This window comes from Hyperolius riggenbachi, chromosome 8, assembly GCF_040937935.1.
Source record: "Hyperolius riggenbachi isolate aHypRig1 chromosome 8, aHypRig1.pri, whole genome shotgun sequence".
In the NCBI taxonomy this organism is placed as follows: domain Eukaryota; kingdom Metazoa; phylum Chordata; class Amphibia; order Anura; family Hyperoliidae; genus Hyperolius; species Hyperolius riggenbachi.
This window is the reverse complement of record NC_090653.1, coordinates 105,538,256-105,562,561: the sequence shown is the minus strand read 5'-3', so window position 1 is coordinate 105,562,561 and position 24,306 is coordinate 105,538,256. Positions and strand designations below refer to the sequence as shown.

At 42.1% G+C, this 24,306-nt stretch overlaps 1 protein-coding gene across 2 annotated transcripts in view; it reads right to left on the bottom strand.

Annotated features, from left to right (window-relative positions):
• The window catches only part of SLC9A6 (solute carrier family 9 member A6), a 124,672-nt gene that overhangs the window by 56,068 nt on the left and 44,298 nt on the right, over nucleotides 1–24,306 (bottom strand). For both annotated transcript variants that reach the window (XM_068250969.1, XM_068250971.1), the window contains exons 9-12: nucleotides 20,606–20,694; nucleotides 13,301–13,414; nucleotides 6,256–6,367; nucleotides 3,306–3,459 (exon numbers count right to left, since the gene is read on the bottom strand). In XM_068250969.1, the coding sequence (XP_068107070.1) occupies nucleotides 3,306–3,459; nucleotides 6,256–6,367; nucleotides 13,301–13,414; nucleotides 20,606–20,694 (469 nt within the window). The remainder of the gene's footprint in view (nucleotides 1–3,305; nucleotides 3,460–6,255; nucleotides 6,368–13,300; nucleotides 13,415–20,605; nucleotides 20,695–24,306) is intronic.

Sequence of the window (24,306 nt, the reverse complement as noted above, 5' to 3'; positions counted from 1 at the left end):
CGGTGAGTTCATAGAACATTTTATTTTTTGTCACAAGTTAGCGGAAAATGACACTTTGTGAAAAAAAAACCAATAAAAATCAATTTCCGCTAACTTGTGACAAAAAAATAAAATCTTCTATGAATACTATTTATAGTATTGGCCAAAAATGCAAGGAAAGTTTAGCATCCTGATTGCAACCATCTAAAAAAATTAAAATATAGTCTGGATTTGTTGGGCCACTTCTGTTCTCCTGCTCAGGTGAATGTTAGTAAATGAGTCCCAAAATTAAAACTGAGCACACAAATTTATGTTTGTGGAAAGGAAGGGTAGGGAAGCAATAGACAGACAAATTATACTGGCTGCAACAGTAGAACCATCGGCAACTTTCATCCGTGGGTTCAGTAGTGAATTAAAGGATACAAATTCTGGGTCACCATGAGCTGTCTGGGTATTTGTTAACAAAATCAGTTAACCTAAAATTACTTATTGACAGTCAGAAACTTTGGCTGTCACATTTAAAGTACACCTGAACTGAGTGATATGGAGGCTGCCATATTAATAGCCTTTTAAATAATACTAGATGCCTGGCTGCCCTGCTGACCATCAACCTCTAATACATTTAGCCATAGACCCTGAACAAGCATGCCAACCAGGTGTTTCTTACTAAAGCCTGACTGGATTTGGCGCATGTTTGTTTCAAGTGTGTGATTCAGACAACATAGAAAACAGAGCAGGACTGCCAGGCAACTGGTATTGTTTGACCAGCTCCGGATCTCTGGTATGTATACATACGCCCCAGGAAACTTTACTTGCGGATCAGGTGTGTGTGTGTGTGTGTGTGTGTGTGTGTGTGTGTGTGTGTGTGTGTGTGTGTGTGTGTGTGTGTGTGTGTGTGTGTGTGTATATATATATATATATACACATATACACACACACATACATACATACATACATACATACATACATACATACATATATATATATATATATATATATATATATATATATATATATATATATATACACACGTAGGAATATACAGATCAATTTGGTGTGATAAGTAGCGATAAAGTTATTGACAAGTGAAAGAGGAGCATGATATGTGAAAATTGCTGTGGTTTTTGAAGAGGAGCTCCAGTGAAAATAATGTAATAAAAAAGTGCTTCATATTTACAATAATTATGTATAAATGATTTAGTGTTTGCCCATTGTAAAATCTTTTACCACATGGTGAGATCTTTACTGCTGGCAGGTGATGTCAGTGGAAGGAGATGCTGCTTGCTCTTTTGGTATTTGGACTCAGCTGTAAAAAGCTGTTATTTCCCACAATGCAATGAGGTTCACAGACAGGAAACTGTCAGGACCCATGGTCCTGTCATAACACTGTGGGAGGGGTTTCACCACAATATCAGCCATACAGAGCCCCCTGATGATCAGTTCATGAAAAGGAAAAGATTTATCATGGGAAAGGGGGTATCAGCTACTGATTGGGATGAAGTTCAATTCTTGGTCACATTTTCTTTGTAAGAGGAAAGAACCTGTGGTAGGGAAGTTGTTAAAAGGAAATAAATATGGCCACCTCCATATCCCTCTCAGTTCAGGTGTTGCTGAGCCTGTGTCCTGATGCACAGCCAGTTTCACCCACAAGCACACTGACACCCCTAAAAAAAAATTCCTAACATCTGTAACTGCAGTCCTACTGTTTATATGTCTGGGCTTAGTAAGCAGGAAGAGCACTCAAGGAAAGCATGCGGATTCACCACACAGATCCAGGCTATCAACAGTGCAGTGCATGGATTGACATATTTCTGGCCAGCGCCTGACATGGATCTCTGAGGAAATTATTGGGTCAGCCATTGGTCTGTAGACATTATCCGATACCGGGAGGAAAGCTTGGACCCTGGTCGCCAAACTCAAAATATAAGTACAGGTAAAGGTTGTTCACTAGAGCTTATTGTCAGGGAGGGTCCAATATTAATAGATAAATCAATTCAACAGTTATACTCACAGATAGTGTTACCAAATGAACTAGCAGCAAAAAAAATGTTTACTAGAAAACTAGGGGGTGTGTAGCTATAAGCATAGCAGATGCCCATGAAATACAAAGGAGTTAAAATGTAAACAGGTAACAAGTATCTCAACTTACCTCCTTAAGGAACAGAAATGATAAAATGTAATTTATTGAGCACTAGAAATAAAGCATTGCATGGATGCAACTCTCTCATCAGATGTCGTTACCACAATGAGGTAACATGAACACAGACTCTCATATTGCAGCCCAGTGGCACCAATAACTTGTGAGATGGGTAAAAAAAAGCACTTTGTAAGGTAAACTAGACAAAACAAATAACATTTATATCGCACTTTTCTCCTGGCGGTCTCAAAGCGCGAGAGCTGCAACCGCTGGGACGCGCTCTATAGGCAGTAGCAGTGTTAGTGAAACTTGCCTAAGGTCTCCTACTGAATAGGTGCTGGCTTACTGAACAGGCAGAGCCGAGATTCAGAGGCAGAGCGATTAACATTACACCATCCAGCTAAACTATGTACATATACCAAAAATTGGGTGAGGAAGAATACTAAAGGAAAGCAGAGGTGCCCTTGGAATTAATATGCATAAAAGAAAAGCAAAAAGTCAGGATCACCTACCTATGGAAAGACAAAGTCATAAAATAAACACTTATTTCATTAGCAGCATAAAACGTATTTTGGATGACAGCTTCCTAGCTCAGGTCAGAATGCAATTGCGGGCAGCAAATTTGAACTCATGAGAAATGAGTCATCAGCAATTGCACTTTACCTGATGAAAGTGCAGTGTCCTCCAATAAGCACTATGTAGTACTAATTTATATTTTAGGCTATGGCATCTTCCCAAGTTTATGTTAAACTGCACAGTTTTCAGGGCACCTCCACACCTCTTCACTGCAGACACCAGTAAAATCATATCCAAATCTTAAATCAATACAGTCACTGCTAAGATTGCCCAGGCCCAGCTGTGAATAATCATTTACAATTGCAGGTACAGCTTACAAACACGAACATGTATATTGTTTGAGTTTCTTTGGGGGAAAAAAGTGTTGAGAGAAAGTGACATCTAGTGGACACAGCAGGAATGCTGGCTCATCTGTATCAGATGTTTACTTAATGACAACATAAACAGAACAAAGCAGGATGTGGACTGTATCCTACACTTCACAAATAAACGCCTGACTTTCCTATTGTGTTTAACCGTCCAAGCAGCAGTGCCAGTGTTCTACTAGCACAAATGTGAATGGACACTGTGAGCCCATGTACATCTTCAGCCCTTCCTGAAGGACTGTCCTTACCTGATATGCAAGCAGGATAACATGGCTGTTGTGCCCCCTCCAAACACCCAGACTGTGAAAAACACTACAAGGAGCGTGGTAGAGAACATCATCTGTCGGGCATAAGTAGCAGTGTCACGGATAGCTAGAGCAAATGCCATTGCTCCACGTAAACCTGAAATTACACAAGAACCAGCAGTTAACAGAAAAACCCAGCCTGTTACTAGCTGTGAAAGCAATAATTTTCATCTAACAGGCACAGACCCCTTCACCAATCCCTCCTGACTCATGGGCCATCACACGCATCACCCGGTGGAATGCAGAGACGTGACTATCACATCTGTGTGGCTACAGCCGTTCAAAAGCGGTTAAAAGAAACTCAAATAATAGTTTACTACCTAGCAACAGTTTAAGAGGAACTGTAACCAAGGATTGAACTTCACTTAAAGGGACACTTAAGTCAAACAAAAAAAATGAGTTTTACTCACCTGGGGCTTCCAATAGCCCCCTGCAGCTGTCTGGTGCCCTCGCCGTCTCCCTCCGATCCTCCTGGCCCCGCCGTCAGCCGCTTCCTGTTTCGGTGACAGGAGCTGTCAGGCTGGGGACGCGAGTGATTCTTCGCGTTCCTGGCCACAATAGCGCCATCTATGTTGCTATAGCATATATCATATACCATATAGCAGCATAGAGGGTGCTAATGTGCCTGGGAACGCGAAGAATCACTTGCGTCCCCAGCCTGTCAGCTCCTGTCACCGAAACAGGAAGTGGCTGCCGGCAGGGCCAGGAGGATTGGAAGGTGACGGCGAGGGCACCGGACAGCTGCAGGGGGCTATTGGAAGCCCTAGGTGAGTAAAACGCATTTTTTTTGTTTGACTTAAGTGTCCCTTTAATTCCAATCAGTAGCTGATACCCCGTTTCCTTTGAGAAATCTTTACCTTTTCTCAAACTGATCATCAGGGGGCTCTGTATGGCTGATAATGTGGTGAAACCCCTCCCACGGTGTGATGTCAGCACCTAGGTACTGACATCACACTGTGGGAGCCTTGTTGCATTGTGGGGAATAACAGCTGTTTCCAACTGCCAAGGAAGCAGCATCTCTTTCCACAGACATCACCTGCCAGCAGTAAAGAGGTCTCCTGTGATAAATTTCAAAATGTAAATCAGGGAGAAGAAAGATTTTACAATGGGCTAACATGAACTAAATTAGTTATAATTATTGTAAAAATTAGGCACTTTTTTAAAGTCACATACTTCCCTAAGAAAAGGAAAGTCTTCAGATCCTACAGAGGCTTCCCTAGTCGCCCTATTGTCCCCCGTTGCCACTCATGGACACCCCAAAGATTTCCAACAAGGATTTGTCGGAATTCTGATCGACGCTGCGCTCCTCTTCAAGCCCAAGCGGCTCCAGCTGCACAAGTGCAGTACGGCTACGCCCATGCAGTAAACTGGAGCCACTTAAAGAGACACTGAAGTGAGAATAAATCTCGCACGTGTGCCCCTGCTAAAACGCTGCTATCGCGTCGCTAAACGGGGGTCCCTTACCTCCTAAATCCCCTCCGTGCAGCGGGGGATCACTTCCGCATTCAGGCAGGGCTAATGGCCGCAGCCTTGCCTCACACGCGTCTGTCAGCGCGTATCTCCACCTCTCCCCCGCCCCTCTCAGTCTTCCTTCGCTGAGAGGGGCGGGGGAGAGGCGGCGATGTGCCGCTGATAGACGGCGCTGAGAGGCAGGGCTGCATCCGTTAGCCCTGCCTGAAGAGCAGCAAAATCTACGACCAAGTTGGTCGTTGATTTTGCAGGGGGGGGGGGAGGAGTGGGGTTGGGGGTGAAGGGACCCCTGTTCAGCCGTGGGATAGCGGCGATTTAGCAGGGGCACACATGCCCCTGCTGAATATAAGCACTGAAGCGAGATTTATTCTCGCTTCAGTGTCTCTTTAAGCATGATGTTCCAGAGGGTCTCTGCGAGCAGCAGAGAACAGCATGAGAATTCAGAGGCTTCCCTCTTAGGCAAGTATGTGATTTTTTTCCTGGGTTTAGGCTCATGTTTGCTTTACCTATTAAGATTTCTGCAGAAGTCTGACCACAGATTGATCAGAATGCTTGCTGCCAGTGTCCGCTTTCTGGCAATACAAAGCTACTCAGCTGCCGATGGCCCCTGCTCACCTGTGCTCCTGCCCGTACTTAAAGGACAACTATCAAAGTTAACTCAAATTCTAAATGCCACATGTTTCCAGTAATTACTAGCAAATAGCAATACAAAGGTTTTTTTTTCATCTTTTACATTTTTATGTGAAAAAATATGACATTTACAGAGAACAGTTTTTACTGTGGGCATTACTATGGAGGACTGGTGTCCAGCACATCCAGAATACAGAGACAGTCTTCACCAACAGTAATCCTGTGACTGGAATCTCTTCAGCATGATAGAAAACAGACATATAGCTTCAAATAGAGTGTATACAACTCTTCATCAGCTGCATCTCTGTGTGTTCCTGTCCCTCCCTCTCTTTTCCTGGCAGTGTCAAGTAAACAGAGCCAGGATGAGCTAATTTTGAATGGGGGGGGGGGGGGGGGGGGGGAGGGGGAGCATCCAAGAACAGGAATAAAGTAAGCCTCCTTCTCTTCAGGTCTTTCTCTGTATCTAAAAAAAATCCCTCAGCTGTTCTCATATGATCTGTCAGAAAGCAGTCTGTGTGTGTAAGCAGTGCAAAAAAACAACAACAACAAAAACAGTAAATAATTCCTCTGTGAATAGTGACAGAGAAGTGAAACCTATCTACATAGTACAGCTCTTCCCCCCCCACCCCCCACCCAAGTTGTTACAACAATTTGTAAACAAAGCAACTTTTCACACAGACTGATGAGAGAGCTGGCTCAAAAGCTCTATAGGCATGACAGGCAAACCTTTACACACACACACACACACACACACACACACACACACACACACACACACACACACAAGACATACCTGCAAACATCATCATGTGCTGGAAATTTGAACCAATCTTATTTCTTCTTCCCAGGTTAAGTAAGAATGACAGAGGATAAATATTGGCAGCTCTGCCAAGGAAGACAGCAAGCTATAGAAAAAGGTCAAGGGAAAACAAACTGGTGCTCTACAATTCTTACAAGATCCATGTCAAGGCACAAGTCGCATGTTGTAACATGTGGCAGACATGTGGCTGCACACTGTAGCAGACATTATTAGCTGCTGCACACTGTAGCAGACATTATTAGCTGCTGCACACTGTAGCAGACATTATTAGCTGCTGCACACTATGGCAGACATTATTGGTTGCTGCAGTACACTGTGGCAGACATTATTAGCTGCTTTATACTGTGGAAGACATTATTAGCGTCTGCACACTGCGGCAGGCCTTATTAGCTGCAGTACACTGTGGCAGACATTATTAGCTGCAGTACACTGTGGCAGACATTATTAGCTGCAGTACACTGTGGCAGGCCTTATTAGCTGCAGTACACTGTGGCAGACATTATTAGCTGCAGTACACTGTGGCAGACATTATTAGCTGCAGTACACTGTGGCAGACATTATTAGCTGCAGTACACTGTGGCAGACATTATTAGCTGCAGTACACTGTGGCAGACATTAGCTGCAGTACACTGTGGCAGACATTAGCTGCAGTACACTGTGGCAGACATTAGCTGCAGTACACTGTGGCAGACATTAGCTGCAGTACACTGTGGCAGACATTATTAGCTGCAGTACACTGTGGCAGACATTATTAGCTGCAGTACACTGTGGCAGACATTAGCTGCAGTACACTGTGGCAGACATTATTAGCTGCAGTACACTGTGGAGGACATTATTAGCTGCAGTACACTGTGGAGGACATTATTAGCTGCAGTACACTGTGGAGGACATTATTAGCTGCAGTACACTGTGGCAGACATTATTAGCTGCAGTACACTGTGGCAGACATTATTAGCTGCAGTACACTGTGGAGGACAATTTTAGCTGCTTTATGTTGTAGCAGACAATTGTAACTGCTGCATGTTGTGCCAAACAACATTAGCTACTTTCTACCTCTGATTTGTAGACAAAATCTCCTAGCATTTGTTTCTGCTGCAGAGGACGCTCCACTATTTTTTCATCTTATGGTTATCAAATTGGGAACTTACAGTAAAATAGACATAATACACAAAACAAGTAATATAGTACTCATAAAACATGTAAAAATCACTGTAACTTTTCTTCTCCATAAAACATCATTCCCCAGTTTCCCTGGCTCTTATTTGGTACATCTGCCAAACAAAGGAAGTTGCAGGTCATGCTGGGTTTTCTTTTTTTTTGTTCTTTACTTTCCCCTCAGACATGACTAATGCAGCCTGATTGGCTGAAGCCTCTTGCCCTCCCATTTTCCCCTCCCACACCTCTGTTCCTCTCTGATTAACCAATATTTCTCATGCTGAGACAATGCACTTTCTATTGCAGAGCTGGGTGGGAATGTCTGAAGACTCAGAGGCGAGTGGGAAATAATACACAGACAGAGCAAGGGAGGAAATTATGTCAGGAATGGCTTCAAGATGGACACAATCAAAATGGAAAATCCTAAGAAGGATTTTCTCTTTTACTATAGAAAAATCACGAAAATCTAAATGTGGACAGTGTTATAAATATGTTAAGTAGAGCAAGTATTTATCTACTTATATAGGTGTTTTTTCTGAGATAGTATGGCTGACAGCTCCTCTTTAACCACTTCATGACGAGAGCAACTTTCACATATCAGCGCTGCTCCCATGATTCACCAATAACTTTTTTTACTACTTATCACACTTAAATTATCTATATATTGTTTTTTTTCAGGACAAATTAGGCTTTTAGCATGTGATAATTGTGTTTAGTAATTACCTTATTTTCTATGCATTTTAAAGGGAAAATAAGGGGAAAAAATTGAAAACGAAAAAAACAAAAAACTTTCTCCATAAGTTAAACCCACACATTTTATTTGCTTATTCTTCCTGGTTATTAAAACATTTAAATTTTGTTCCTAGCACAATGTATGGTGACATTATTGTATTTGGAAAGAAAGGTGTCTTTTTCTGTTCTTTAATTTTTTTCTTTCTCATTATACAGAATCGGTGATTACACGACCTTATTTGCAAAAATAATAGTAATATACCCTCATGGCTTACATATTTAAAAAGCCAAGTTTCTAAGGTAACAAAATATTTTTCTTCTTTTATATTCTGTAACTTTGTTATTTTACAAGTCTTTTATTTTGGTACAGAATATGCAAACATTTTATTGCTTTTGATTCAGTTTGTGACTAAAGAGAATACACAAAACATAGGCCTCAACCCTAAAACTGTCTAATCTGTATTCTACTACTTATGACGGTTAAAATGTTACCACATATGTCTCTTGTAGTTTTCTTACAACTTGCCCAAGTTTGTTCATAATTTGGAAAATGATTTTTTATGTTTTGATTAAGTTTGTCCCTAGCTTTTTTTATGTGACGGGGGTCCAAGCTGTAAGAGACACTAAAATGTATTCTACAACTCGTCCTGGTTAAAACGATACCACATGTGCCACATTTAGTAAACTGGTTGTGCATTAGCCACAAATACAATGGACGTACAGTGGTGTGAAAAACTATTTGCCCCCTTCCTGATTTCTTATTCTTTTGCATGTTTGTCACACTTAAATGTTTCTGCTCATCAAAAACGGTTAACTATTAGTCAAAGATAACATAATTAAACACAAAATGCAGTTTTAAATGATGTTTTTTATTATTTAGTGAGGAAAAAAAACCTCAAAACCTACATGGCCCTGTGTGAAAAAGAAATTGCCCCCTGAACCTAATAACTGGTTGGGCCACCCTTAGCAGCAATAACTGCAATCAAGCGTTTGCGATAACTTGCAGCGAGTCTTTTACAGCGCTCGAGGAATTTTGGCCCACTCATCTTTGCAGAATTGTTGTAATTCAGCTTTATTTGAGGGTTTTCTAGCATGAACCGCCTATTTAAGGTCATGCCACAACATCTCAATAGGATTCAGGCCAGGACTTTGACTAGGCCGCTCCAAAGTCTTCATTTTGTTTTGCTTCAGCCATTCAGAGGTGGATTTGCTGGTGTGTTTTAGGCCATTGTCCTGCTGCAGCACGTAAGATCGCTTCAGCTTGAGTTGACGAACAGATGGTCGGACATTCTCCTTCAGGATTTTTTGGTAGATAGTAGAATTCATGGTTCCATCTATCACAGCAAGCCTTCCAGGTATTGAAGCAGCAAAACAACCCCAGACCATCACACTACCACCACCATATTTTACTGTTGGTATGATGTTCTTTTGCTGACATGCTGTGTTACTTCTACGCCAGATGTAACGCGACACGCACCTTCCAAAAAGTTCAACTTTTGTCTCGTTGGTCCACAAGGTATTTTCCCAAAAGTCTTGGCAATCATTGAGATGTTTTTTAGCAAAATTGAGACGAGCCTTAATGTTCTTTTTGCTTAAAAGTGGTTTGCGCCTTGGATATCTGCCATGCAGGCCGTTTTTGCCCAGTCTCTTTCTTATGGTGGAGTCGTGAACACTGACCTTAATTGAGGCAAGTGAGGCCTGCAGTTCTTTAGATGTTGTTCTGGGGTCTTTTGTGGCCTCTCGGATGAGTTTTCTCTGCGCTCTTGGGGTAATTTTGGTCGGCCGGCCACTCCTGGGAAGGTTCATCACTGTTCCATGTTTTTGCCATTTGTGGGTAATGACTCTCACTGTGGTTCGCTGAAGTCCCAAAGCTTTAGAAATGGCTTTATAACCTTTACCAGACTGATAGATCTCAATTACTTTTGTTCTCATATGTTCCTGAATTTCTTTGGATCTTGGCATGATGTCTAGCTTTTGAGGTGCCTTTGGTCTACTTCTCTGTGTCAGATAGCTCCTATTTAAGTGATTTCTTGATTGAAACAGGTGTGGCAGTAATCAGGCCTGGGGGTGACTACAGAAATTGAACTCAGGTGTGATAAACCACAGTGAAGTTATTTTTTTAACAAGGGGGGCAATTTCTTTTTCACACAGGGCCATGTAGATTTGGAGTTTTTTTTCTCACTAAATAATAAAAACCATCATTTAAAACTGCATTTTGTGCTCAGTTATGTTATCTTTGACTAATAGTTAACGGTTTTTGATGAGCAGAAACATTTAAGTGTGACAAACATGCAAAAGAATAAGAAATCAGGAAGGGGGCAAATAGTTTTTCACATCCCTGTATATATACGTCCTTTGTCATGAAGTGGTTAAACAAGTACTGAACTACTACAATAAGTGGAGACTGGATGAATAGGTGTTAGTTCACAGGGCACTCAATGTCAATTTGAAACTCTATCTACTTTTGATCAGACAGAACTGTCAGTCTCCAGCACTGCAGAGGTTTACAGGGGAGAGTACAGGTGGAAACCATTAACACACTGCTTCAATTACTTTTTCGCAGGAAATGCTGCTGGGAACTGTCAATCCACTATATTGACTTGATCAGTCCCATTGTTGCAAATTAAAGAAAATCTGTAATGTAAAAAAATATACTTACCTCGGGAGGGGGAGTCCTCTGGATCCTAACGAGGCTTCCCCTGTCCTCCAGTGTCCCGGCAATCCAGCGCTGCAACCCCCAAACCACAGTGAGGTAAATATTTACCTACCGTGAATCCTGCGCAGGTGCACTAGCAGCTCTCCATTCGGGTTAAGGCGGAAATAGCCGAACTTGATAGGATCTGCTCTATTGCGCAGGCGTGAGCCCTTTGCGTCTGCTCAGTAGAGCGGATAGGATCGGGTTCGACTATTTCCGCCTTACCCGAACGAAGAGCCGCTAGTGCGCCTGCGCAGTGTAGCAGAGTCAAGCTTTTCAGGAGGGGGGGGGGGGGGGGCAGCGCTAGATTCCACACAGCTACAGGTGACAGGGAAGCCTCATTGGGGCCCTAAGGCTTCCTTCTCCCAAGGTAAGTATCCCCCAGAGGGCTTTTTATTTTTAGGACAGGCTCTCTTTATCTTTAAGAGCACAGTCATCTCCTTATCCATTTTAGAATTGCTAACAAGGAAAAGCTGACCTCAGTAAACTAACAATGATGCCTACGGATGTGATTCATTTTCTCAGTGCAAAGAAACTAAATTGTAAATCAACAGGAACTGGAGCCACTGTTGAAACAGCATGTGTCTCTATGATTTCATAGTAGTAAAGTTCAAATGTCCTGGAAATTTTAGAAAACCATAGCAAATTTAATGTAAGAGTTAATTACAAAAATGTAAAATCACAAATTGGCTTACAGGCTACTTAGGTATCCGTTGTATACCATGAAAATGTTCATATTTCACACTGGAAGTAAAGATTCAATGGAATGCCTGCATAATTCACAAATTATATGTATATTTCACAGCTATTTGCAAAGTGAGTAACCAGACTAGCATAAAATGTAAGGTTTTCCCACAGAATGGAAAAGATGGTTCAACAGCCTTGTTCAGACTTAATACAGGAGGTGAGATGGATATGGAGGCTGACATTTATTTCCCTTTAAAGGGATACTGAGCACCTTTAAAGACACTCTGTAACAAAATTTTCAGCCTTATTTCTTCTATCCTATAAGTTCCTATACCTGTTCTAATGTGGTCTGTTTTACTACAGCCTTTCCTAGTTGCACAGTGGCTGTATTATCTCTGTTATGTAATCTAATATTCTTTCCTCTGATGGCTTTGTCGGGCTCAGGCACTCAGGCAGGAATGTGCTGCTCTGCTTGTGATAGGATAGAAGCTATCCACACCCTCTCCACGCCCCCTGCAGGCTCTGTGTGAGTTACAGACTGAGCTCCTCTCAGCCTATCACAAGCTGGTTAGCAGCCATGTCTTGTTTGTAAACACTGCCTAAAACTGGCAATTACAAGCCGGGATCACAGCAGGGAGTGGCAGAAACAGCACAGAAGGGCCCAGGAGAACATAATGAATAGAATGGTATGCTTTTTATTGTAAGAATTTTAGAGTACAGATTCTTTTTAAAACAATTTGCATTTACCTGGGGCTTCCTCCAGACCACCATAGGCCGCGAGGTCCCCCGGCATCCTTCTGGCTCCTCTCTTGGTCCCACAGGTGGCTCCGGCAACTTCCGCCTGAAGTCGCCAATAGGAGTCCACGCCGCGCATGCTGTGTGTCATCATGCCGGCCGCTACGCATCATCACCATGGCCGAGAGTCCTGCGCATGTGTGGTTCAGAGTTAGAGAACCGCGCATGCGCAGAACTCTCACGCCAGCCGGCGTGATGACGCATAGAGTGCACGGCAAGTACTCGTACTGGCGATTTTAGGCGGAAGTCGCTGATTACATAAAAAAATACCCATTGAATAATGATTAGATGATGTGCCCATTCTTGGCTTGATAACACTGGCAGCAGCTCAGGGGGCTATGGGCTGGTGCCCTACACAAGTGATGGCTCCGATAGGTAATAGACAAGGGCCCCTATGCAATTCATGTTTTCTCCTAAGTGATAATTTTTCATCTTGTATTTAAAATAATTTTTCAGCCATCTGCAATTGAAAAAGTACCAAAAAGTAGGTGAAAATGTGCTCTCAAAATTAGTTTGAGTATTTTCCTGCTTGCTGGTGGTTTAAAATGTATTTTATTGACAAGTTGTAAAAATATCACCTAGGAGAAAAAAATGAGTTGCATATGGGCCAAGGTTTCTACTGAAATCTCATCTGTTGCCTAATGGTGCAAAGGATAGACCAGATAGGCAGCCAATATCTTCCACATATTGATCTTTTATCTGATCAATAATTCATGTAATAGTGCAAGCTGTGCCTTTTATAGACGGAGGAGCTTCACTGCTTTGTTTATATGCACCGTGACTGGATTTATATGCCATCTAGATGTACATGAATAGCAGATTCTCTTACAGGGGACTGCTCCTCCTATTGGTAAGTTTGGCTCCAATTTTCCTTGCTCTGGCTTTCATAAATCTGCCCCACTGTTTGCCCCTCACTTTCATGACCTCTTCCACAGAAACAAGTGAAAAGGATACAAAAGCCCCCACAATGAACGTGGGATTGAAGTTATGATTCTGGAAAGTGAATAAGGCCAGGCCCATGTAGGAGAAGATGAAATTTTCAGCCAAAAAGTTCAAAAGTTCAAAGAGCTAAAGAAAGAAACAGGGGACAAGAAATATGAGATGTAAGAAACATCATTCATTATGTTCAACAATACCAAAAATCGATAAACTACCCAGAGCACTCACTGTCAATCCGTACCACAGATAACATGTCACAATATTTAAGATACAGATTTTGTCAAGATCTTAAATCTTATCACCTTTAAAGAGACTGGTGAAAACCTCTGAAAACAGTTTACTCCAAGTACATTCCTCACCATCACCTTACATGCTTATCTACGTGTTATTTAAAGTGCACCCGAAGTGACATGACAGGATGAGATAAACACGATACTGGCCATACTGAGAAGTTATGTGAAGTGCCTTTCTGTTTTCAAGTATAGGAAGTTAAAAAAAACAAAAAAAAACACTTTAGTTCTATATGCAAAAGAGCTTCTCTGAGCCTGTCAACGTCAGTCCCATTTTCTCAAGGTTTTACTGCAGGAAAGTTCAAAGGTTCATTAGTTCTGCTTCATTTACAGCTTAAAAGGCAGAGTGTGGATTCTTCACTGCTACTGTTAAGGCCCATACACACGGCGTACAAATGTCTGTACAGATATGTGTTGAGTGACGTTTGTGCGACACTTTGTTCGTGTGGACATGGCAAGAGACAAAGACTGTCTGCAGACACAGCCATGTTTGAGCGATTTAACTGGTGAACGGTGTTGCCAACCTTGGAAATACATTTTTACTGACAAAGCATAAAAAATGTAATGAAAGAACACTTTTTACTGACATCTAATATCACTGAAATTAAATGAAAGATATCACACATGCGCCCCACGTGGGCTGTAAATGAGGAAGAGTGCAGTGGCGGACACCGGACAGATAAAGTATTAATGAACGGCATCTGGAGGAGGGGGGGAGCGGGGGACACTTTGATACATTTACATTTGGGGGATGCAACCGGGGGTTTCCGTCATTTTTTTTCTTCATTATCTCAGCCCTTGCCGCGGGATGCACCCGATAGAGCATGCTAACCTGAGATTTTCCAGCATGTCCGATTGATACATGCGATCGATACATGCAACCAATTTTGGGCCGAAATTGGTTTGATTGTATAGGCATGCTCTACGTGGCACCAATTTTTATAATATCAATAATTGTCTTATCTGACGGTCGATTGGCCACCAAGTCTACATATGTATAGCCACCTTTAGCTAGAGCAGTGTACATTTCAGAGTGATACGTGAACTGATAAGCAGTAAGTGCTGTGATCTTTTGGGAGGGAGAGAGGTCTTTTTTAATGACACCACAAACTTTTCCATGGACTTTACTGACAGCCCAGATTTGTTGACTTTTTTTACTGACTGTCAGTAAATTTACTGACGGTTGGCAACACTGCTGGTGAATCTTTTGCGACTTTTGTCTCACGTACCATCACTTAGTCTGTTGGTGTCCTGTCGTGTGTATGAAAGTCTTTTACAGACAGTCACTACCATAGTACTACTACTACTACACGTAGTCTGTGGCAGACAGCTTCTGTTGTCACGTGTGTACAACTGTCATGAACTTGAACAGTCGCTGCCATAAATATGCTGCTGTCTCTGGTCTGTTTGTCGCTGCCTCACAACTACAGACAAATGTATGCTGTGTGTATGGGCCTTAACAGTCTGATGCAATTTTAGAACTAAAGCTATATAACTAAAAAATATGACTTTTCTTTACTACTAACGTTCTATTTAATTTTCGCACTACACCTGCTATTCATTCTCTCACACGGTTATTTTCACTTCAAGTTCATTTTAAAAGTATAAGTGAAGCAAGATAGCAGTCTTGTATCTATACAGCTTTGTTCAGCCAATCCATAGATCCTGAAGTAAGTTTATAAGCTACAGCACAACATTCTTCAAGAGTGTTGAGACTGACAGACATGTGAAATGTCCTTAACCACTTGAGGACCGTGGGCTTTACCCCCCTTAAGGACCAGGCACTTTTTTTCCCATTCAGACCACTGCAGCTTTCACGGTTTATTGCTCGCTCATACAACCTACCACCTAAATGAATTTTACGTCCTTTTCTTTTCACTAATGAAGCTTAATTTTGGTGCTATTTGATTGCTGCTGCGATTTTTACTTTTTATTATATTCATCAAAAAAAAGACATGAATTTTGTCAAAAAAATGATTTTTTTAACTTTCTGTGCTTGCAATTTTCAAATAAAGTAAAATTTCTGTATACATGCAGCACGAAAAATGTGGACAAACCTGTTTTTGATTTAAAAAAAAAAAACCCATTCAGCCTATATGGGGTGCTGTGGGCGATCAGGGGGCAGGGTGGGGGAAATCAGTGTGCTTGGGTGCAGACTAGGGTGGCTGCAGCCTGCCCTGGTGGTCCCTGGGACACTGGGACCACCAGGGCAGGAGGCAGCCTGTATAATACACTTTGTATACATTACGAAGTGTATTATACACTTTGTATGCGGCGATCCGGGTGCTAGTAACCCGCCGGCGCTTCCGAACGGCCGGCGGGTTACAGCGCGAGGGGGGCGGAGCCAGTCCCAGGCGGAGAATCACGTCACGGATGACGCGAACGCTCCGCCCATGCCCCTACAAGGACCGCCGCCTCTGGGCATGAGCTGGTCCTTGCGGGATCCACTTTCCGGCCGCCCCTGTGCAGTGGGCGGTCGTTAAGTGGTTAAAGTCACTGCTGTCATGACCACCCAGCATGCTTTAACAGCAGTGACTCTCACAATGCCCAACATGTCTAGATAGCAATGAGTGTCACAATACCCAGCATACCTTCATAGAAGCAACTTTCAAGATACCCAGCATTCCTTCAAAGCAAATATGTGCATCAATAGTGCTGCTGGGCTATCAAAGTTATGCTGTAGTATTTCAGCCACCTGATTTAAAAGGACAACTTTATGAAGTGTCATTAGACAGGGAAATAAAATAAAAGATTAAACAAAATTTATATTTTTTTTATACTTGAAAAAATAAGGAGCCTAACTATAGTCCCCTATATAGCTGGCGGTGTCTCCCATGACTGGCGGTCTCTTCTCCCATGACTGGCGGTCTCTTCCGCTGGGATGCAGCGTTTTAGTTAGGGCAATAACGTCAAAGAGGTTTTTGCAAGAAAAAGATGAATTTTAGGAGACTTCAGTGTTTCTTTAAATGCCCTTTTAAAGCAGAGATTAAAGGAATACTGAACACCTTTAAAAAAAACACAATTTGCACTTACCTGGGGCTCCCTCCAGCCCACTGTAGATCTTGAGATCCCCCAGCGTCCTTCTGGCTACTCTCTCGATCCCACAGGCGGCTCTGTTAAACAGTGACTCCTGCCTGAAGTTGCCAGTACGAGTCTCCGCCACGCACGCTATGTGTCATCACGCTGGCCGACGTGAGAGTCATGCGCCTGCGTGATTCAGAGTTAGAGAATCACGCATGCACAGGACTCTCACGCTGACGGCGTGATAACACATAGCGTGCATGGCAGGGACTCGTACTGGCGAATTCAAACGGAGATAATAATAATGGCAGTATTTGTATAGCGCCTTTCTCCTGTCGGACTCAAAGCGCTTGCGAGGCAGCCACTAGAGCGCACTCAGTAGGCAGTAGCAGTGTTAGGGAGTCTTGCCCAATGAACTCCTTACTGAATTACTGGCTTACTGAACAGGCAGAGCCGAGATTCGAACCCAGGTCTCCCATGTCAGAGACAGAGCCCTTAACCAGTACACCATCCAGCCACCGCACCAATTAATGGAGCTGCCTGTGGGATCGAGAGAGGAGCCAGAAGGACACCGGGGGACCTCATGGCCTATGGTGGGCTGGAAGCCCCAGGTAAATGCAAATTATGTTTTCTAAAGGTGCTCAGTGTCCCTTTAAGCTTTGAAAGGGCATTTAACTATGCTCTCCCTGTAAAGTTGGTGTATCTTAAGCTTTGTTCACATGTATGAGGACTGTCACCTACAGGGATCCGTCTGAAAAAAATATTTCTATAACTGATTTAACGTTGGCTATGTCTTCTGAATTTTCTTTTAAGACAGTTAAGTGAGAGCAGAACAGGATTTCAACTAACTTCCTGCCCCAGCAGAACACAGTTTATTTCGACAGACTTCTTTGTTCTGCTCTACAAAAGACATTTCTCTATATATACATTCACAGCAGTTAGTGACAGTTTGCATAGCAACATAGAATGCACACCAGGGAGGGAAAATAGGAAGTCGCTCAGCACATAGTCATGTCCTTAATGTCACCAAGACAGGAAATGAAGAGGAAATTTTACAACCTAACACAAACTAAGGAGGGAAAAAAGCAGCAGCCCCTATGTCTTTTCCACTTTATCCTAAATATTGATGCTTTTTGCTTTTTTTTTTTTTTAAAGCGAGAATGAATCCGAGATGAAAAACTAACTAACAAGTAACTTGTCTATATATCTTATCTAAAGTTTAGATAGTTTACACAGCATATCTCAGCTGCAAAAGTTTCAAAAGTTTATGGTTATTTATTCCTGTGATACAATGAGGGCAGCCATGTTCTGTTTGTCGCAGGCTAAGGGCTGGAGATGCTATCAGCTTGCCTGTGTGTAAATTCAGCCCCCTCTCCTACTCCCTCCTCCCCTCTGCCTCTGAAATCTCTGGCTAGTAACACCTCCCCCCCCCCCTCCTGCCCAGACTGAGCTCCTGTAAGCCCTTGCTACTGTCTGAAAATGCCTAGGCACTCTGAAAAGCTGTGGGCGAGGCTTGTTTAGTTTATAGGGAATTAGAGTATTAAAACAAAAACAAAAAAGTATTTGGCTTGAGGAGTGCCCTATAAACTATAACCTCCTCTCTGCTCTAAAAGATACTCAACAGCATAATAACCTTAAAAAAACTAAAAAAAAAAAAACCATTTGTTACATCTGATACAAATCCTAAAACAAATATGCATTGTTTCTACTTCCTGATTCATGGAAGCAGACATATGGTTTACGGCCTGTGCTTTCAAATGGGCTTATCTGCCATAGGCCGTCATGTGACACAGGGGAGGGTCAAATTACAACTTGAGCGTAGACACAAATGAGGGGGAATTAAACAGGCTAAACTCTCTGAATACACACAGGGTGAATTTCTCTAGGTTTCCCTTCTGTCCTGTGCATGAGTTCGGGTCTACTTTAACTGGCGCCCCAATGCTCCTTTTGTAGTGCGCCTGTGTGTGGGTACATGTGACTCGTGTTCGTATGCAGAACATAGAAACGAGGAAATGGTCCTCAGTAGACAGAAGAAGTCAGGAGTAATCTATTCATGTGAAAACAGTCCAGATGGATACTGGCATCCTGACAGTCCTGCATATTGGATAAAATGTGGTTTGCAGCCAATGGTGTGCAGTTTTTTTTATCCTACTGCAGTAAGCAATTAGTGTGACACTGTGTTGCAAGTGATATGCCAAAGTCAGGGTCTTTCAAGTAGTGTCAGTCCATTATTGAATGCTTTCATTTTGAAGGGTTGTAGGATTTCAAACATTGGCCGGGAATTGAACCCAGGTCTAGTGCTTGGTAGGCTGCTATCCTAACCATTATACCACCAACACAACACACTACAATGCTACATGCTGAAGCCAGCCTAGCATGTACCATTGTGATATATCCAAGAGAAAAATGAGCTTGCTTAGGGAATTGTAGGATTTCAAAAGCCAGCTTACAAACATTGGCCGGGAATGTATGCAAGCCTGCCTACCGAACACTAGACCTGTGTTCAATTCACGGCCAATGTATGTAAGCTGGCTTTTGAAATCCTACAATTCCCTAAGCAAGCTCATTTTTCTCTTGGATATATCACAATGGTATATGCTAGGCTGGCTCCAGCATGTAGCATTGTAGTGTGTTGGTGGTATAATGGTTAGGATAGCAGCCTACAGAGCGGTAGGCCTGGGTTCAATTCCTGGGCCTGGCCAATGTATGGGAGTTGGCTTTTGACATCCTACAAATCCCTAAGAAAGCTCATTTTTCTCTTGGATATATCATAATGGTACATGCCAGGCTGGCTTCAGCATGTAGTGTTGGTGGTGGTATAGTGGTAAAGAAAGCTACCTACCGAGCACTAGACCTGGGTTCAATTCCCGGCCAAGGTATGTAAGGAGGAAGGGAGAAAGGAGAAAAAGGACGAAGGGAACAGTCAATAGGGTCTGTGGGCTACCATATAGCATAAACAAGGTTCCATTTGCGATGATTTTAATTTTTCCGCCGGAATCCAGAATTCAGCGGAATGTCGCAAAAATCCGGCGGTATTTTCATAGCGACGGAATTCAGTGCTGGCGGAATCCGCAAATTCCGGCAGAATGGAATTTGCTCTTTCCGATCATCCCTACTGCATAGGTCATCTTAAAGTGACACTGAAGCGAAAGACAAAACATGACATAATGAATTGTATATGTAGTACCGCTAGGAAATAGATTAGTAGCAAAGAAAAGCAGCTCATTTTTATTTTCAGTTATATAGTAGTTGTTTTTTTTATAACATTGCATCATTCTCTAATATTTGCAGTTTACAAACTACACTCTGCATTTTAAACTATGAAACAGAGCAGAACTACCGGTAATAAGTCTGAACTTCCCTGCAGAAAAATCTTATCTGAAGTTCTCTTTCACTGTTTCTTTGACGTATAAAAGCTTCAGAATACAGCATTTAGCTCTCTGACAAAATTAGTCACAGAGCTCAGAGACGCTATTTTGCATAAGTGTAGTTTCTTAACTCTTCCTGTACTGGAAACAATGAGACTCCTATCTTGGCTACTAATGTTCTATTCCTTAGGTGTACTACACATACAAGTCATTTTATATATATATATATATATATATATATATATATATATATATATATATATATATATATATATATATATATATATATATATATATATATATGTTTATTTTCACTTCAGATTCCCTTTAAATGTACAATTTATAAGAAAAACTAAGAAAAAAAATGAATTAAAACCGAAAACAAAAATGTATCCAGAATTTTTTTTAATGTAGGATTTCAAGTAAAACCTAATCTATGGCAGTTCCACATCTGTTCATACATTTAAGGAAAGTGGACCCTCTCTATTAGACAGACCTCAAATTTCAGCGTGCGGAGATATAACATATACATATAACAACACAGTGAATGATAACTGACCAGGCCTGTAAGTGTCACGATTCCGACATTATGATTTTGAGTTCAATATTCCTTTAACATTTATTACTATAGAAACTCATACCTGTTTTGTTCGAATTTGGGACTCTGTAGATAAATTGTTGTAGGTGTAATGTGCCTGGGTGATGCCACAAAACAAAACTGCGACCACACCTGCAAACACAGGAGAACATTTTCCTTATGACTTTATGTAGTATTGACACATTTTCTGCAGTATATTACAGAGTGCATTAAACTTTTTGTGTCACTAACTGTCCTTCGGAGAGGCCAGGAACCTAATTTTTCCTTACATTAGTTGCACTGTAAAGTCTCTTACTAAGCCTAGTAGGGACAGTTTTAGAGGTAAGCCAATTAACCTGCCCATCTGTTTTTGGTCTGTGGGATTCAAAACAGAGGAAATGTAAGAAATGCACAAACACAGAGAATATGAAAATTCCATGCAGCAGCAGGCAGTGTCCTGAACAAGATTCAAACCTAGAACACTATTGCTGCAAAGCTTAGTAACCAGCTTGCTGATATCTGCGGACAACAGGTAAGAATAGATCATCTGTTCCTTGCAAATTTGTGGCGGTTTTTCTGTACATGGAGTGTGGCAGAATTGATGGTCTCTTCAATGCCAAGATGTATAGGCAGCAGATACTTATCAATCATGCAATAACTTTGGTAGGGCTGGTTTAAGCGTCCAAAGAGCAAATTTAACCTGTGGGGCTCCTTCCTGAAGGTTAGTCCCCAGCCCCCCAAATGCTTCACGAGGTGAGTGGCAGACAGGGAGGCATATACTTTACTTGATTCCATTCCGGCTCAGTTGCCATGGTTTCCTAGAAGGCAGACTTGGGCTTTTCAAGCCCAAGTCTGCCCTCTTGTGGCTCTGCTTTGCTACTTCGAGGATAAATAGCAGGAAAACAGAGCCACAAGGGGGCAGACTTGGGCTTGAAAAGACATCACAGAAGATAGACTCAGCTATAATCATTCTGGTGAAAGCTAGACTGAATGCTCAGTAGGGGATTCTTATCAGGGCTGATAACAGGCAGATTTCACAGAGAAGAATGAAAATGAGCAGAGTAGGTGTTTACTGTCATGTTCCCATTGATATATATGGTAAAATACATGAGAAAGCTTTGTCTCTGGTTCTCTTTAAAGAGTAACTGTTAGGCATAAAATCTAAAATCAATTCTCTATAAGAAGCTGTTTTACAAGTAAAATGGATGCTAAAGAGGCAATATAAAAGTCTAAAATCAATCTCACCTTTTTGCTGATTGATTTTTATTCCTCATGCCCCCTAGCTCTAATATGGTACGCAGAGTAGCAGCCGCAAAAGAAGTGACGTCACATGCAAATTAATCCTTGATTGGCTGAAGCGTCTGTCACTCTCGTCACTGCCAGCTACTATGGCGCAGGAAGGGGGGCCAGAAACTGTCCCCTGACTCTCTCCTCGGCCCCCCTCCTGCAGTGTGCCATGTCCGCCATCCAGCAGCATATTTCTCCCCCTGCATGCCCCCTTGGCATTCCTTCTCCTCCCCACAGTATTCGAGAGCAGACCAGGGAGGGACAAAGCCAGCACACACAGACTCACCTCCTGATGGTTCCACGCGCTGGAGTTCCCATCTATACTCTCTGCACTGCCTCCGGTGGTAGTGCAGAGATTATGCACGGGAACCTCAGTGCTTGGAACTATTAGTAGGTGAATCAGTCTGTGCTGCCTTTTTCACTCCCCGCTGTGCTCTGCAATAGTGCGGGGAGGAGAGGGGATGCCAGGGGGAATACTTAAGGGGGTTCTGTGGGGGAATACTAAGGATAAAAACCGCCACTTACCTGGGGCTTCTATCAGCCCCCTGCAGCAGTAATGTCCCACGCCGTCCTCCTCCGATCTGTCGTTCTCCGCTGCTGGCACCGGGCATTATTCGCCAGGCATCGCTAAATAATGCGCGTTGCCCTTTGCGTCATCAGAAGCTTACTGTGCAGGCGCAGTACGAAGCTTTCTTGTCTGATGAAGTGGGCGGGAGCGAGCACGGCCACACAGCCGCAGTTGGACAGCGTGCCGCACTAGACCGGGACCGGCGGCGAACAGCAGATCGGAGGACGACGACGTGGGACATTACTGCTACAGGGGGCTGATAGAAGCCCCAGGTAAGTGGCGGTTTTTATCCTTACCAAACCTCCACAGAACCCCTTTAAGCATATGGGATCCAAGATGGCCACCACCAGAACCAGAAGTCACTGGATTTTACTAAATCTGAATTAAACAGTGGACAGCGCAATACATCTGTTAAGTAGAGCAAGTAATTATCTACTTACTTATGTGTGTTTTATTAATGCATTGTATGGCTAACAGTTCTTTAACCAGTTCACCCCCAAGGGTTTTTATCCTAACGGACCAGAGCAATTTTCAGTTGTCAGTGCTCCTCCCTTTTATTCCCTAATAACTTTATTACTACTTATCACAAGAAAATGATCTATACCTCGTTTTTTTCGCCACCAATTAGGCTTTCTGTGGATAGTACATTTTGCTAAGAATTTTTTTATTCTAAATGCGTTTTAATGAGGAAAAACAGAAAAAAAAAGAAAAAAAATCATTATTTCTCAGTTTTCAACCATTATAGTTTTAAAATTAAACATTCTCCTGTGGATAAAACAAACACGTTTTATTTGCCAAGTTGTCCCGATTATTAAACAGTTTAAATGATGTCCCTATCACAATGTATGGCGACAGTATATTATTTTGAAATATAAGTGTTATTTTTCTGTTTTTTTTCTATTCTGGCCATAATTACAAGCCCCTATGTAATAAAATTAATTTCCCCCCATAAAATATAAATTAACAAAGCTGAGTCCCTAAGGCAACTATTTATTTATCTATTTTTAGCTGATTTTTTTTTTTTTTTACAAGTTTTTTTTTTTTTGGGGGGGGGGGGGGGGGGGGTTGGAAGTGTAATTTTATTAAGATCTGTATGTACTTGAAAATGAATGTATTTTGTAGGTGTAATGTACTTTTTGGCCACAAGATGGCGCTAGTGAACACATAGGAAATGTTCACTTTTTTTTTCTTCACTTTATTTAATTGTTACATTTCCTGTTATTGTGAATGGACGTAGCCGCTGTTCACGGTCACGTCCATTCACTCCAGGCACTGCGATTGGGTAGAGGACCATTCAGTCCTCTTCCCCAATCACCCAGCACGGAAGCCCGACGGAAAAAGCGGCGGTAGCGGCGCACACATGGCGGTAGCATCGGCGGGAACGCGGGACGTATTAAAACGTCATGTTGCCGTTAATAGCGGTAAGCATGACGTTTTAATACGTTAGGATGTCAGTAAATGGTTAATAGGAATATACAGCTGAACAGGCTGAACAGGCTGAAAGGCGTTTCATCTAATTGGGGTACTAAACTAATATTTTTAGACTTACATTTTGTACTATGCGTCAGTGTTCTAGGATAAAACACAAAGTAGAAAAACTAGTTTTGAAGAACAATGAGAAATGAGAAGTGCCATCTATAATTAAACTGTAATGAGAGATATGGAGCATGACATTTATTTCTTATTAAGCAATACCAGTTGCCTGGCTGTCCTGCTGATCCTCTGTCTCTAATACGTTTAGCCATAGCCCCTGTCAAGCATACAGATCAGATGTTTGACATTCTTGTCAGATCTTACAAGATAAGCTGCATGCTTGTTTCTTGTGTTGTTTAGACACTACTGCAGTCAAATAGATCAGCAGGGCTGCCAGGCAACTGGTATTGTTTGAAAAGCACAAATATAAAGTAATT